Genomic DNA, 16,418 nt, shown 5'->3' with positions numbered 1-16,418 from the left:
ATTCATTTTAAATGGCAAAACCTTCAGAACAAAAAAATATAGCATCTCCAATAGACATCTAAAGACAATAAAGTTATATTTACAGGATGCTATAAACAGAAATCACTAAGAAGCAAAAAGAAACTGCTACCATTTCACTGTCCTTTTTCTCAGCAGTCAGCTATGACCACACAAACTAAGGACATCCAGGAACCAATGAAATGTATTCTAGGTGAAATAAGTTTCACAGAATAAACAATTCTTATAAAGTTTTGTTTTTCTTTTCCCCCTGAGAGTCAAGTTAATCCTTGGATTGCATTCAAGACAAAAACAAGAGCTCTAAATCCTCAATCATGTCGAGATCAAAATTATGTAGACATTTCTGTTTAGAAAAGCTAGTGTACAATAAAGGAGATGTAAATAGCCAGACAAGGTGCTTAACAGCACCGTGGCAGAAATGTATGGTATCTGGGAGAATAAACATTAAGTGACATTTGGGGAAAACGTTATTGCTCTTGATGGAATATAGCACCACTGTGAAGAATAAAAGATGGCTAGGATTAACCACCTTTTAATCAACAATATGCATCTATAGGAAAAGTGCTTAAAGTACTTCTGGAAAAAGTTTAAGTGTGAGGAAATTTTTATAGTATATATTTTAAATGTTACCCAATTTTCTTAATTAAATAGACAATGAGCAATCTATTTTAGTAAAGTAATATCAGATTTGCTGTGTGATTATGAAATCAACAAATATAAAATTAAGGGACAGGTATGTTATTCAAACTTATAAAACAAATTAGGACATTATAAAGTAATTTTATGCCAAAACCACTTCTGATAATTATTGCTTTAAAATACAGTGATTATACTTGTGAATTTTTCTATATCATGATGAGAAAATTTCTTCTGAATGCTAACATTTATCCTAAGCAAAGGAGAAATACCTAAGGGATGTGTAGACGTTGCCTAATCACTGTGGAAAATAGCCCAAATTCCGCCCCACCCCCACCCCCTGCAACAATTTTAAAAAACTAATGTCACCATGATGAGTCAGGAATTAGAAACAAAACAATATGATTACATACATGCTCTATGAAGTCAGCCAAATGGTTTCTTTATAATAATTTGCAGCCAGCATTTTGCTCAGCCTCTATCAAGTAGGATTTTAAGTAAACTTCCTTACTCTAAAAGAAAAGGTCTAAACAGATAAATTGCTATGCAGAAGCACAAAGTTTTAAAATGCTTTTATCTTCTATAAGAAGTAATTTTAAAAGCCAAACAATCTAACATCAAATGTGATTTCCTTTGAGACAGACTTTATCCATCAGTTTCTTTCTTTGTTCTTCAATCATCTGAAATATCAGAATCACTACACTGGTAATCTTCATAGTAAAAATGTGATACTCTCTTATTTAAACTTGATCGACCTTCTGTAACAACTATTTTAGGAGCGGCATCTCTAAAAATAATTTTATCCAATGTATCCATCAGTCATATTTGAAGGCAATATAAAAATCCTAATAAAGTTGGTAAAGTTTTAGAGTACTACTCAGATACTGCAACATGATCTGTATCTTTAAGGGGAAAAAAGAAAAATCAAACTTCTATAAATGAATGGGATTTTGGATACTTATGGTTGGCACAGAAAACAGAATTTTGTACTTTCATTGGACATTTTTACAAAGAAAATGTCTCAATGATCATGTTTTCAACATCATTCTTCATATATATATATATATACACACACATATATACATACATATATATATATACACACACATATATATATATATATTATTGACTGGGGTGATGCAGAAAGCCACAAATGAGAAAAGGACACTAAGGTTTTAATAAGGGGAACAAAAAGTTGTTTTCACCAGTATAGATTCACATTACAGTACACCAATATCGACAGCATTCTCTTGTCTATTTTTGGTACAGAAGATGGTATCTCTCTACATAACCTTGTAAGGCTTCAGTAACTAAAACGTAAAACAAACAAACAAAACCCCCAAAAAACAAAACAAAAAACCCAGCCTATTAGTTTACAGTTTATTTTAAAAATTCGGAAAGACACTGCAAGTTCTAAACTTTTAGTAGTGCTACCCATACACAACCATCTGGTAAAGAACCCAGTAAAAGAGCCTCCTTTCAAGGAAGCTTTGCAACAGTAGAGTTGTGCAATATGGATGTTTCTTACTACAAGAAAAAAATTATACATGGCACATTCTCATTCGTATTTTGTAATGTAAAAAGTTACAAACATACCTAATCAAATAAATAATAAAAAAAGAATTTGAATGTATTTGTTAAGTATCCTAAAACCACTACATAGAATAATGGCAACTTTCACTCACAGATTATTTACATGGTAATACCCAGTGTGGGTACACTGCTACAAAACTCAAAACAGAAGGAGTAAACTTGAAATGTTTTCCATAATAAAGATCTAGCAGCATGACTATCTAATGCTGTTTTATCCCGATTGCTTCTGAAACGTTCCTTTTTAGTCTGTGTCTTCGTCCAGTTCATAATTGTCTTTATCATAAATATCTTTTACTAAAAGAACCCGTACAAGCATATTTTCCAAGGTGTTTCGGTCCAGTGAAGTAGATGTGTACCAGACAGGGCTATCTGTAGAACTAGAGCATTCTGGTTGCAAATAAAAAACATCCATTCTCTGATTAAGATTCTGTGGACTTTGGGAGAAAGGAGAAAGTCAATTTCACAGTATATATACAAAATTCCCCACAACTTTCTTTTCGTCTTCCAAGAACAATGCTGTTACTACTAACCATATTATGTGGTCAGATCATGTCATTACTTATATTAATTTTTTTTATCATTAAGATATTTTCAAAGTTAATTTCTGTGATAAAAGATTATTTTCCCACCATTTGAATTCCATTATTTCACTGAATCCAAAACACCATCAAAAGAAATAATATTTTTAATCATTATTTTAATGTTGCCACTAAACAAGTAGAACACTGTCAATTATAATTTTAAGTTGTATCAATTATAACATGCATCCCAGTTTCAGAGATAGTAAAATTTGAAAAGTGTGTCTTAAAATTGATGAAATATAGTAGCCCATAAAATAAAAATACCTAATAGCATTATACAATAGAAATTTCACTTTTAAAATACCAACAATACTGAGATGGGGATTTCCAACTAAGAGTTACCACCACTGGAAGATCTAACACAGTTGCAGCCAAACAGGGCCACCCCAAACCAGTCAAAAATACTACTATTATCTGTAGATGACATCATTAGTTCTTAAGAACTCATTTGGGGACCTATCTATAATTTATACCACTTAACATAAGGAAATGAACTCTTAGTTCATACTAAGCCTTCGAAAATTAAAGAGTACATATATATAAAGCAATGGACAAGCATAAAATAGTTTATGATCTCTAAACATCTCAATGGTTTAACATTTTCTAAAATGCCTGTTGGTATTAGATTGAGGGAACAAAGTGGTGGTATAGTTGAAAAGTATAGTACTTTCAGAACACTATGTAAGACCTTCTTAAAGGAACATTTTCTCTTACATGTAAAGATTTCATTTTCATCTCCATCTATCTATTCTACCTTTGAACATACCTTTTCACCAGGGGGTGGGCAAACTATAGCCCATCACTTGTTTGTCTCAGGTTTTAGAACACACTAAAACTGTACACTACAAGTACTATAAAAATACTATAGGGCCATTTATTTATAATAGTATATGGCTGGTTTCTGGCTATAACAACAGAATGGATTAACTTCAATAGAGACTCTCTATAGCCTAAAAAGCCTAAAATATTTACTATCTGACCCTTTACAAAAAAAAGTTTGTGTCCTATGCTTTATTATTGGAATTGCTGTAATTTAAAAGATGACAATAATAGTAGTAACTTCACTAAACAACAATTTCTTAACATATGCTTGAACCTTAAAGTATGAAGTATAAGCTAGGTATTTTACAATAATGAGACTTACAAACATTAGATGTGAGTGAGAAGTGAGAGAAAAATCTAAGAAAGATCAGTGAAAAATGTCACCTCTTGGTAGTGTTAAATTCAAGGAAACTAACCTATACTACCATTTAAAAAGTTAAATATCATTAACACTTACCTTTTAGACAAGTAGCATTCAAACATTTTCACAGGACATCTAGAAGGATTGGCTGTATTTTCAATTTGTTCAAATACTGGCTCATCATCTTCATGTTTTCTTTTTCCAGTAGTAATTTTATCTTAAAAAATAAAAATTACATGAACTTCCTGAGACTAATCTTGAAGAAAGAATAGTACTATTCACTCCTTCTATCTGTTATACCAAATATGTGGCTTTTTCAAACAAAATGAACTAAGATGTCTTAAGAAGATATAGGTTGTCTTACTTTATGAAAATGGCAGTCCTTAGAGACTTAACAAGTGACCCAGGTGGTCTTTACTAAGGCAAAGTTTGGCCATCCCTGCCACAGACAATACAAACATAAAAATATGTTACACTACCTTCATTATCTGTTCCACATAAGGAAGACACTTGGTATCGAAGACATGCTTTGTTTTCCATTGTTAAAGGATTTTTTTTCCAGTGCCTAAACACAGTGCCAAAGGAAAGTCTTAAGTGTTGTTCCACTGTTTTCAGACCAAAATACTTAGTGTTAAAGTAGAACAGGGTATTCAGAAGAGCTACTGGAGAGTGTGATCCCAGTTGTTTTATCCTCCAGAGATAATCTTCTTCGACTCGAGAAAATATTGACCCTTAAACAGAAATATTTTTTAAAAATTACAACAAATAAAATAATGACCATTTAACCATCTAAAAAAAAAAAATAAAGTTAATTCAAGAACAAACCTATTTCAATCCTCCATTCACACCAGGTCAAAACACACTTTCAGAATTACCTATGCAGCTCTATGACAAAAGAAGCTAGGGAATACACAAGACTATGGTGCTAGCATCTCTGGAATAAGAGACTAGATGTTTGCTTCTGGTCTTCTATAGGACAAGCACACAACAGTCAGAAAGGAATTTAAATCTGCACGATTGCTGGGGAAAAAAAATAGGTGATTTCCATTCACACACACATTTTCTTCACACATCTAAAACAGATTTCTTAGAGAAATTTGTATCACAATATCCACAGCAGGGCTTAAGAATACACACCCAGTTTCTTACTCCAGAGAAAGCAAGTCACATTTATTACAAAGTTCTTTATAAACACTAGTTATCAACCACATTCATTTCTAATTCAACAAAAGATGAACAGATGAGTTCATGAATAAGTACTCGGAAAAATACACTAATTTAAATTATTTCCTAATTATTTTTAACATACTTTCTGTAAAAATAAAAATCCCAGTAGCAAGTCAGCAACACTTTTATTTAAGAGAGGATTACCTCAAGAACCAGAATACTCATAGGAGACAGATACAATAGTAGAGAAGTTACATTAAAAACTCTCAATCCTGAAAAATTCTACATATATATATATATATGTATAAATATTCAGGATATTTTCAGGATACATATATATATGTATATATATATGTAGAATTTATATGTATATATATATATGTATATATATATGTAGAATATATATGTATATATATATATATGTATATATATGAGAGAGACAGCAAGCGAGCATTACCATCTGGAAGTATACTTGGTTGCCAACTTCGAAGTATTTTATTCAATTCTTGCTCAAATGTCTGGTATCCTGGATCAATGAATATGTTGTCTTTTCGATTACTACCACACAAGTACTACAATAAAAAAAAAAAAAGTTTCTTGAAGGAAAACCAGCTTATTATAAAGAGTGAATATATACTTATACAATATGTCTTAAGAAAGAAAGCTTTTATCTAAAAAAAAAAAAAACAACCAAAAATCAAAAACCAAAAAACCAGGCACACTACAATAATACAACAGGAGAGATTACTGGCTTTATCTATATACCTAGAAATCATAAAGAATCAAAGTTGCCAATTACTCTTTGGCTTAAAAAACTCAAAGCTGAAATACAAACCCAAGAATCCAGAATGTAAGAACTAGCAGAAATCTTCAGTCTGTCAGATAAAAACAGAATATCTGGTTCCAATGTTCATTATATAGAACATGGAGAAAACAAAATTAGATTTTCAAGTAAGAGTAATTAAATTATAAATTATTAAAGAAAAATTCTGAATTGGATGAAATGTTATTCTGCAGTGGTCTGAGGGTCTCTTCTAGCACTCAATTGTTAAGGAATGCTTTTTACTTACTGCTCCTCTCTAACTCCTGTGAGTCAGTACAAACTTGACTCTAATAACTTACTATGACCAATCTTAACAATGAGAGTTGTTAAGGAATGATTTAAAAACTAAAGTTTGCAAAGTCCATCTCCAGTGGAATCTGGAATAAAATAACGTAAAAGTTAAATGTATGGCAACAACAGCACAAAGGGGCAGGTGATGGGAAACGGACACTGTTATAAGGTTCATACGTGATACATAAAGTGGTACAATAATATTTGAGGGTAGATAATGAACTGAAGACCCATATTATAAATCCTAGGGCAACCACAACAAAACTACTTAAGAGGCAAAAAATAAACCAACAGTAGAGACAAAATAGAATCACAGAAAAATAACTAATTCAAAAGAAAGCAGAGAAAAAAAAAAAAAAACCCAATAATGAACAGATAAAACAAATACAAAACAACCAATGGCAGATTCTCATCCAATGGCAGCCGTGATTATACTAAGTATAAAAGATCTAAACCAGGGTGGCAAATGAGAGCCAAAACTGGTTCAGTGCCTATTTTTGTCAATAAAGTTTCCTTGAAACACAGACACAAGTGACATCTGCATATTGCCAAAGTCTGTTTTCATACTGCGATGGCAGAGCTGAATGGGTGCATGATATATCAGTGTGGCCTGCAAAGACAAATAAAACATTTACTATCTGGTTCTTTATATAAAGGGAAAAAAAAGGTTTGTTGGTCTAAACATACCAAGACAAAGATTGGTCAATTGGACTTAAAAAAAAAAAAAAAAAAAAAAAGCCAGGCCCAACAATATGCTGCTTAACAAGAAACCTACTTTTTTTAAGTTTTATTTTCTTTAAAATAATCTCTATACCCAGCAAGGGGTTCGAACTTACAACCCCAAGATCAAGAGTTGCATGCTCTTCCAACTTAGCCAGGTGCTCCAAGACACCTAACTTTAAATATGCAGACACAGATGAATGAAAAGTAAAAGAATGGAAAAAAAAAACACCATATAATAATCAAATATCAGACTAGCGTATCATCATCTGAACTGATAATTATAATGTTAGTCCTGCTAGTCAGAAGGGAGACAGCATAACTTCAAAATGGCAGAACAAAAATTCGTAACTGATACCTTGCGAACAGGATGACAAAGCAAGTGCCTGGCAATCAATGAAGTGACAGTGTCAGATCCCTTCCCTACTGATGAGTTAGTCAGAGGGCAGAAACTCTATAAAAATATCTGGAAATTCTCAGTGTTATGACTGTAGCATTAATTGGTTAAAATACAGTATCACAATTCAATCTGTTTAATGTTTTTTAATGTAAAGTTGATGCCCATTATACAAAACAACTGCAGAAGTGAAATCCTCATGTTCAGAACAGCAATTTTTCTCTTCTGTTCTTACCATTTAAAGCAGCAATCATAATGAGAGAAATGATCCTGAAGTAATTTTCAGCTATAAGTCAAGCAATAAGGGGGAAATAACTTTTTTTTTTAATGTTTATTCATTTTTGAGAGAGTGCGAATGGGGAGGGGCAGAGAGAGAGGGGGAGACAGAATCCAAAGCAGGCTCCAGGCTCTGAGCTGTCAGCACAGAGCCCGAAACGGGGCTTTCAATTCACAGAGAGATCATGACCTGAGCTAAAGTCGGACGCTTAATTGAGCCACCCAGGCGCCCCCCAAGGGGGAAATAATTTCTATGTACATTCAGAACCTTAACAACAAGCCAAAAACTACCATGCTTCCAACTCCACTTTACTGCAAGTAGCTCCTAAAAGATGTGCTTTTTTTGGCAATCCCTGATAAATCAAAAGACCTGCTGCTCTTATTGTTACAGAAGGAATGACGATAAGCTTTATTAGTCATTGCTGTAGTATTCAAAGCAATACTATATTATGGTATAGCTGTTATTTTCCATTAAGGCAGTCCCAATTTACAAACACCCAATCTACACAACTTATGAACACCTAATCTGCCCCATCACCAAAGCGCAGTAACTTTTGCTGTTCAGAAGCAAAGGAGAAGCCATCAACACCTTCTAGGAAGTAACCCTGGAAAAAACACGGTGATGGGTCAGGCCTGTCTAAAGAGTATCAATCTTTTTTTCTTTTTTTTTTTAAATTAATTTATTTTGAGAGAGAGAGAGAGAGAGAGAGAGAGAGAGAAAATGAATCCCAAGCAGGCTCCTCACTGCCAGCGCTGAGCCTGACACATGGCTTGATCTCATGAACCATGAGATCGTGACCTGAGCCGAAATCAAGAGTCAGACACTCAACCAACTGAGCCACCCAAGTGCCCCAAGAGTAGCAACCTTAATAAAAATTTTTACTAAAAAATAATTACTCAATAATTACAGAATTATTTAAATTAATAAGTATTCTCTACCCAAAATATAAATTCCTTTGTAAGGGTTCTGGTTTCTCATTGCATTTAGAATGCTTTGGAACAATATTTGAGAGAACTAGAGATCCAGAGATAATTTTGGAACCACTGCACAGAGTATCATTGAACAACAAAATATAGTGTGATCTACACATATAATTTTAAATTGTCTAAAACTTCTAAAATTTTTTTAGAAGTTATAGTTAAATATTTTATTTAACCCAATATATCTAAAACATTACTTTAAACATACAATATAAAACTTAATCAGATATTTTACATTTTTATTTATTTATTATATATATATTTTAGGTTTATTTATTTTGAGACAGAGACAGTGTGAGTGGGAGAAGGGCAGAGAGAGAAGGAGACAGAGAATCCCAAATAGACTCCACACCATCAGCACAGAGGAGCTCAATGTGGGGCTCAGACCCATGAAACCGTTAGATCATGACCTGAGCCAAAACCAGGAGTCAGATGCTTAACTTACTGAGCCACCCAGGCGCCCCTTCTTAGAAATCTTTTTTTTTATTTTAATTTTTAAAGTTTATTTATTTATTTTGACAGAGACAGAGATACTGCGACTGGGGAGGGGCAGAAAGAGAAGGAGACAGAATACGTTTTACATTTTTAAAATATAAATTCTTTGAAATCTTATGTGTATTTTACACGTAGAGCACTTATTTCAGATGAGCTAAGTTTCAAGGGCTCTGTTCTCTTTTGGATTAAAAATGCAAAGCAGCACATTGGTAACTATCTATCTACTTAAGCAGAAATTCTGGCACTGGTATTTGAGAAGTAGAATATAAGTCTACTAACAGTTGAAAATCATATGTTTTAGAAAATGTTCAGTCAGTAACATGTTTGTTTAGACATGAATTGTCACTAATATATATGTAATGACAATGTTTTTAGAAAACTAGCTAAGCAAAACCCATTATATGTAACAATATGCATAACAATTTATAAATAGTATGTTGAGAATAGAAGACACTGATCATTTAAGGGTTATTAGATATATTTAAGAGATTATACTTATAGGTGTCTAAAATTGATGGTCTTATAAAATGCTACTTGCATAAAGCTTCATTAAAAACAATGTAAACACAACCCACCATTAATTTAGCTACAAATCAGCAGCTCTGCACAATAATTTGTGTTTCAGTAATATTATTCCAACCCTCAGCTGCCTACCTCCAAGGCAAAAAAAAAAAAAAAAAATCAAGTGTGATCTTTAAAAAATGCTTAAAACCTTTTCCTGTTTCAACCTGGATAAAAGATGTCTAAACATTTTAACAATAAATACAGGCCCTTTGCTGCATGACTGTTACCTACTTCATACCCCACCTGCACCCAAAGCTCTCTACACTTCATATTCTACATTCCAGCCATGCCAAGCAGTTCCTGGAAAACTGTGCCCTGTATATATTTTTCTCTGTTCTTGAAATGCCATTGTTCTTCCCTCATCCCTCCTGCCTAGAATTTCTATATTTACTTCAAAGTTCAATTTAAAGATCTTCCCCACTATTTTCTCAGATTACATCCTTATAGAACCAATTAGTCCCACCTCTGTGCCACCAACATACCATACCATGAGAACAACACTGTTTAAGTATTATTTTTGTATGTGTTCCAAATCCTTGGGCAGAACATATTACAGCTTTTAAGTCAGACTGCTTACCAGATTCAAAATATATGAGCTATATAAACTCAGGTGAGCTACTTAATTTTCCTTCATCATTAAAAAATGGTGAGAAGAGGGGCGCCTGGGTGGCGCAGTCGGTTAAGCGTCCGACTTCAGCCAGGTCACGATCTCGCGATCCGTGAGTTCGAGCCCCGCGTCGGGCTCTGGGCTGATGGCTCGGAGCCTGGAGCCTGTTTCCGATTCTGTGTCTCCCTCTCTCTCTGCCCCTCCCCCGTTCATGCTCTGTCTCTCTCGGTCCCAAAAATAAATAAAAACGTTGAAAAAAAAAAAATGGTGAGAAGAATAGTAAGGTTGTTGAGAGGATTAAATGACATGTCAAGCAGTTAGTACAGTGCATGGAAATCAGTAAATAGTAAAAAAAAAAAAAAAAAAAAAGTAATCTCTAATATCTGCTCCAATGTTCAGCATACAATAAACAGTTAACTAATGTCTCCTGAAGAAACCAATGAAAGAAAGTTAGCAAAACTCTGAATGCATTACACCACTGCTGTGAAAAATAAGGCAAATTCTTAAGGCCCTCCTGAATCAAAGATTAAATACATTTTAAAATGTTATACATATTTTAATAGAATTTTAAAAAGTCCTATATAATAGAACTCAAATTAACAAGCTCAAATTAATAAGTGAGTTTACTCTAGTTTTTAATATAGTAAATGGAGTTCTAACTCTTCTTGAAAAAAGCATTTTTCAAGATAAGAAATTTTGGAAAAATTTTTGGAAAATGAGAATAACTATCTAGAATAAACAAAGAATTCTCACAAATGGAAAGACATAAACAACCCAACAAAGCAAAACTTCACAGAAAAGCTAACTCAAATGGCCAACTAAAAAGATCCTCAGCACTTTTGGGAAGCAATATCGTGATAGCTTTTACAATAAAAAGTATGTTTGGGGCACCTGGGTGGCTAGTCGGTTGAGTGTCAGACTTTGGCTCAGGTCATGATCTCACAGTTTCGTGAGTTCGAGCCCTGTGTCATGCTCCGCACTTAACAGCACAGAGCCTGCTTGAGATTCTCCCCTTCTCTCTCTCTGCCCCTCCCCCGCTTGCATGTGCACGTTCTAAGTAAATAAACTTAAAAAATAAAATAAAACATATGCTTTTTTTATGGTCTAATAATACCCTTTCAGAAATCTAATCTCATAGAAATAAGATCTTTAAGATCTTCAGGATCGGGGCACCTGGGTGGCTCGTTGGTTAAGCATCGGACTTTGGCTCAGGTCATGATCTCACAGTTTGTGGGTTCGAGCCCCGCATCGGGCTCTGTGCTGATGGCTCAGAGCCTGGAGCCTGCTTCAGATTCTCTGTCTCCCTCTCTCTCTGCCCCTCCCCCACTCACACTATGTCTCTCGCTCTCAAAAATAAAACATTAAAAAAAAACCTTTTTTTTTTTTTTGAAAAAGATCTTTAGGATCATTATGTAATATCTGGGGAAGGAGGGGAAAGAAGGTGTACACTGTTTATCTATAATAGCAAAATTTTATGAAACAAAGGGAATGCTCATCATTGTTGAAATGACTAAATTAAATGTAGTATGAAATACACACAGTTAAGTCTGTTCCAGCCGACTTAGAGGGACTGCCACAATGTGCTGAGAAACAGAAGGAAGGAAACTATAGTACAAAAGAGTTTAATATGGCTCCATGTTCTTAGCTGACAAACTATTATATCTTTTGCCGTGTTCATAAAAAAATACAGAGAAGCATACACATTTAGCTAACCATGATGAAGTGGGGAAGGTTCAGGAAAACGGTATCCACAATTCCACTGACAATGCATTTGGTGTGCAGGGCATGTGTTCACATGTGTAAGGTAAGAGTGGATGAGAGGAAAGAATGATCATGATTGTAGGAGTTCACGTAATTTTCTTTTTTAACAATAACCATTATCCTTATACAATCAGGGGGGAAAATCAGCTATTCTGTTTGTGAGCTAGAAAAAAAATGCTGTGCACCCCCTTCACACAGTACTAATTAAACATCCATAATTATACCTAATTTCTCAATATGCAGTACAGAAGCGGCTACCTATTTACTACCTACATTCACAACACCTGGTCCTCACAACTAAAGATGTTATTCCTTCAATAAACAAATATAAAAAAAGTCCTACTTCTTCGACATTATTTTATTCCCAGATGCAAACAAAATCAATAAATGCAACAGAAAAATATGCACTCTTCCAAAAATAGCTTCTATTTCTGTGTACATCCTTGAAGTAACATTAAACAGCAATGATTTCTGTAAAGTATATTTTAGATAGCTTATCTTTACACTGAGGTTTAAATTATTTTTAAAGCTGCTTATAAATACCATACAGCCTTTTACAAAATTAAATCAAGTCTGTGAAAATATGTCCAATGATGAGAATAGTAAAAAAAACTTCTTTCAATTATGGTATAAAAACAAAAAAAGAGGGGCGCCTGGGTGGCGCAGTCGGTTAAGCGTCCGACTTCAGCCAGGTCACGACCTCACGGTCCGTGAGTTCGAGCCCCGCGTCAGACTCTGGGCTGATGGCTCTGGGCCTGGAGCCTGTTTCTGATTCTGTGTCTCCCTCTCTCTCTGCCCCTCCCCCGTTCATGCTCTGTCTCTCTCTGTCCCAAAAATAAATAAAAAACGTTGAAAAAAAAAATTAAAAAAAAAAAAAACAAAAAAAGAAAAGAAAAGAAAAATTTACTATCTTAACCATTCTAAAGTGTATAGTTCAGTAGCAAAAAAAATTTCTGAGGAAACAATTTTAGTCAAATGTAAAGACCCTGTTTAAAAAGGGAGGAAATTCAGACATATGCTACGATATGGATAAGCTTTGAAGATATTATGCTTAGTGCAAAAAGCCAGTCACAAAAAGAGTAATATTGTATGATTTCACTTATACAAGATATCGTAAATAGTCAAACTTATGGAGACAGAAAACAGAATGATGACTGCCAAGGGTGGAGTGAGGAGAGAATGAGTTACTGTTTAATGGGTACAGAGTTTCAGTTATGCTATATGGGGATGGATGGTGGTCATGTTTGCACAGGATTACAAATGTACTTAATATCCCTGACTTGTACATTAAAAACAGTTAAAATGGGTAAGTTATATGTTACGTGTATTTTACCACAATAAAAAAAAATTAGAAAAAAAGACCAACTTAAAGACATAATTTATAATTCCTTCTTATGCAATCCATTTAGATCTCAAACCTCTAATAGTATTTGGAGTTCTAATATTTAAATAACCCACTCAGTAAAAAGCAATCCAGAGATTCAACTTCCTATAATAGAGTTATAGGGTAGCCAGCCAATTCTCTTTACTTAAGGAAAATGAAAATATTTTTAAAAATTTATGGAATGCAAGTAAACTAGCTGATAGAAGAAAATGTATACCTTTAAATGCTTTACTAGAAAAGAAAGAAGGTCTAAGATCAATGATCTTAAGTCGGAAAAAAGAAAACAAATTAAGAAAACAAATGGAGGTCAGAGACTCCAAAAAAGAGAAAACAGAAAAACAGAGAAAAATCAATGAAACCAAAAGCTGGCTCTCCGAATAAATCAATAAAAGAAAACTGATAAACTTTTAGCTAGATCAGCAAATACAGGCAAACCAGAACCCTAGCCCCATTAGGCCCAATCCCACTAGCCATTTGTTTTTCATAATGTATAAACTAAGGGCTATGTTTTTTATCATTATAAACCATTACATTTTTAAGCTGCTATCTACCTATCAACATCAACCCATGCTAACAAATATGTGACAACTTTGATCAAGTGCACAAATTTCTTTAAAGACCAAACTGCTAAAATGAACTCAAAATAAAGAGTGAACTTAAATAACCGTATAAAAATTAAATGAATTGACTTAGTAATTTAAACTACCTCAAACCCCACAAAAATAAAAAAAATAAAAAAAAAAAACCAGGCCCACATAGCTTCACTGGATTCTGTCAAACACTTAAGAAAGGAATAATACCAATTCTCACAAATTCTTTCAGAAAAGAGAAGAAAGGCAGGGGGGCTGGGGGGGGCGGTCCTGGGTGGCTCAGTTGGTTGAATATACGACTCTTGATTTCAGCTCAGGTCATGATCCCAGGGTCCTGGGATCGAGCCCCACACCAGTGTGGAACCTGCTTAAGATTGACTCACTCTCTCTCTCTCTCTCTCTCTCTCTCTCTCTCTCTCACTCCAGCTCATGCTCTCTGGAAGGAAGGAAGGAAGGAAGGGAGGGAGGAAAAGCAAGCAAGCTTTAAAAAAAAAAAAAAAAAAAGTAGGAGAAAGGAACACCTCCCAATTTATTTTATGAGGCCAGTGGTATCACCAAAGCCAGGGAAAGATCTCTAGAACACTATGGACTACTATCCTCCATGAACCTCTGCAAAGTCATTAACAGTAAATTAGCAAGTTTAATCAGCAGTATATAAAAAAGTTAATATATCATTATCAAATGCAGTATCTCTCAGAAATTCAAGGTTGATTTAATATCTGAAAATTAATTCTCTTAAAAGAATAAGAGAGAAAAACCATATGATTGTCTCCATAGATGTAGAAAAAGCAGTTGACAAAATTCAGTAACCGATTATGATAAAAACCCTCAGTAACAAAATAAAAGGTTAAGAAAAATTCTCAGCCAATTAGGGATAGAAGTTCTCTTCCTTGGCCTGGTAACAAACAAGAAACTACAAAAAACCTATAGGCAACATCGTACTTAATGGTGAAGCATCTTTCCTCAAGAATTAGAAACAAGGTGAGGGTTTCTGCTCTCATCATTTGCTTTCAATGTTGGGAGGGGGAAGGAGGCCTGACATCCCTAACCAATGTAATAAGACAAGAAAAAGAAGACATGCAGATTGGAAATAAAGAGGCAAAACTGTCTTTAACACCACCTAACAAAACTAATAATGAATTGGTACATAGAGAATATAAGATGAATATACAAAAATCCATTATATTTCTATATGCAAAGTAATGTCCGAGGAAAGGAAAGAGCCAACAGAGAGTATTTGACTTCAGGGAGGTGAACTAAGTGGAACAGAGATGGGTAAGACAGAGACTGCTCATTTTGTTGTCTTTTATTACCCTGTGATTTAAAATTTTATTATTCAGGTACTAGTTTTTTAAGCTGAATTTCTAGAAGCCATTTTTAAATGAAATTTTATACAGAACCCCAAAACATACCAAAAAGTAGAGCTGCATTAAAACAACACAAATAAGAGCCTAGAACTCAATCTCTTTCCTTCCTGCTGAGTTAACTTGGGAGAACCCTAATATCCTCTTCTACATTTTTACAAATGATTGATCTGAACAACTGAACTACTTCCAAGATGATGATATAAATGTTCTTTTTAAAAAAAGATTGTTCCACCATCTTAAATACATACATACAATAAAAAGCAGCAGAAAAACTGGACAATACAGGTCTATTGTGTACTAGCTGTTGACAATTATCCAGGTTAATGAGTGCCTACAATAGGGCCTGCATGGTGTAAGACACAAAGAGTAAAACCCAAATCCTATTTGCTCTGAAGAAGAGTCTTTATTACGTAACAGGTAACTTATTTTGAAACCAGACAGTTGAGATGGTTTTGCCTGCTATTCCTACTCTTTTTTACTCCTAGGTATGATGAAAATGGGGGGTGGGGGAACACACACAGGTCTATAAACCTTGAACCAGAACCACTGAGGCCAGATATGTTTTGGAATTCATAACTTTTTGGATTTTACAGAGGAAATTCAGGGCATGTACATATTTACATAATATTCCTAAAGTGATCTAGGAAAGTACCCTTTATTCCTTTAGAAACGTTAACTATTCTATAGTGAATTATGTAGTTAATATTCTGTAGATGATCAAACAGAAAGTACACTAAATAGACAAAAACTTCACAACTCTTCAACTGAGGTTTTACTACCAAATGAGTGTTTCTGAAAAACTAAAGAGTAAAATCTCTAGTTTTCAGGGATTTTGAGATCTGGAATGGTGGATGACCTATTGTCACCATCTAAATATGAGGCTAAGGTATGTATAAATCTATCAAAGAAGAATAAAGAAAAGTAAAACCTACTATATATTTTTTAGGTTGCTACTGCAAAATATACGATGGCCCTTGAACATAC

The 16,418-nt window shown here is 34.0% G+C and overlaps 1 protein-coding gene across 3 annotated transcripts in view; it reads right to left on the bottom strand.

Annotated features, from left to right (window-relative positions):
- Nucleotides 1-1,808: 1,808 nt before the first annotated feature.
- Nucleotides 1,809-16,418, bottom strand: part of LOC124510805 (zinc finger MYM-type protein 2) — a 102,565-nt gene continuing 87,955 nt past the window's right edge. For all 3 annotated transcript variants that reach the window (XM_047077463.1, XM_047077469.1, XM_047077478.1), the window contains 4 exons: nt 5,636-5,750; nt 4,491-4,742; nt 4,108-4,228; nt 1,809-2,681 (listed from right to left, as the gene is read on the bottom strand). In XM_047077463.1, the coding sequence (XP_046933419.1) occupies nt 2,489-2,681; nt 4,108-4,228; nt 4,491-4,742; nt 5,636-5,750 (681 nt within the window). In that variant the 3' untranslated portion in view covers nt 1,809-2,488. The remainder of the gene's footprint in view (nt 2,682-4,107; nt 4,229-4,490; nt 4,743-5,635; nt 5,751-16,418) is intronic.

Source organism: Lynx rufus, unplaced genomic scaffold (genome assembly GCF_022079265.1).
Source record: "Lynx rufus isolate CCGP_SWC_20201006 ecotype Redwood Valley unplaced genomic scaffold, mLynRuf1.p SCAF_1, whole genome shotgun sequence".
NCBI lineage: Eukaryota > Metazoa > Chordata > Mammalia > Carnivora > Felidae > Lynx > Lynx rufus.
Note: the sequence above shows the minus strand (reverse complement) of the source record. Positions and strands in the feature narration are given on the sequence as shown.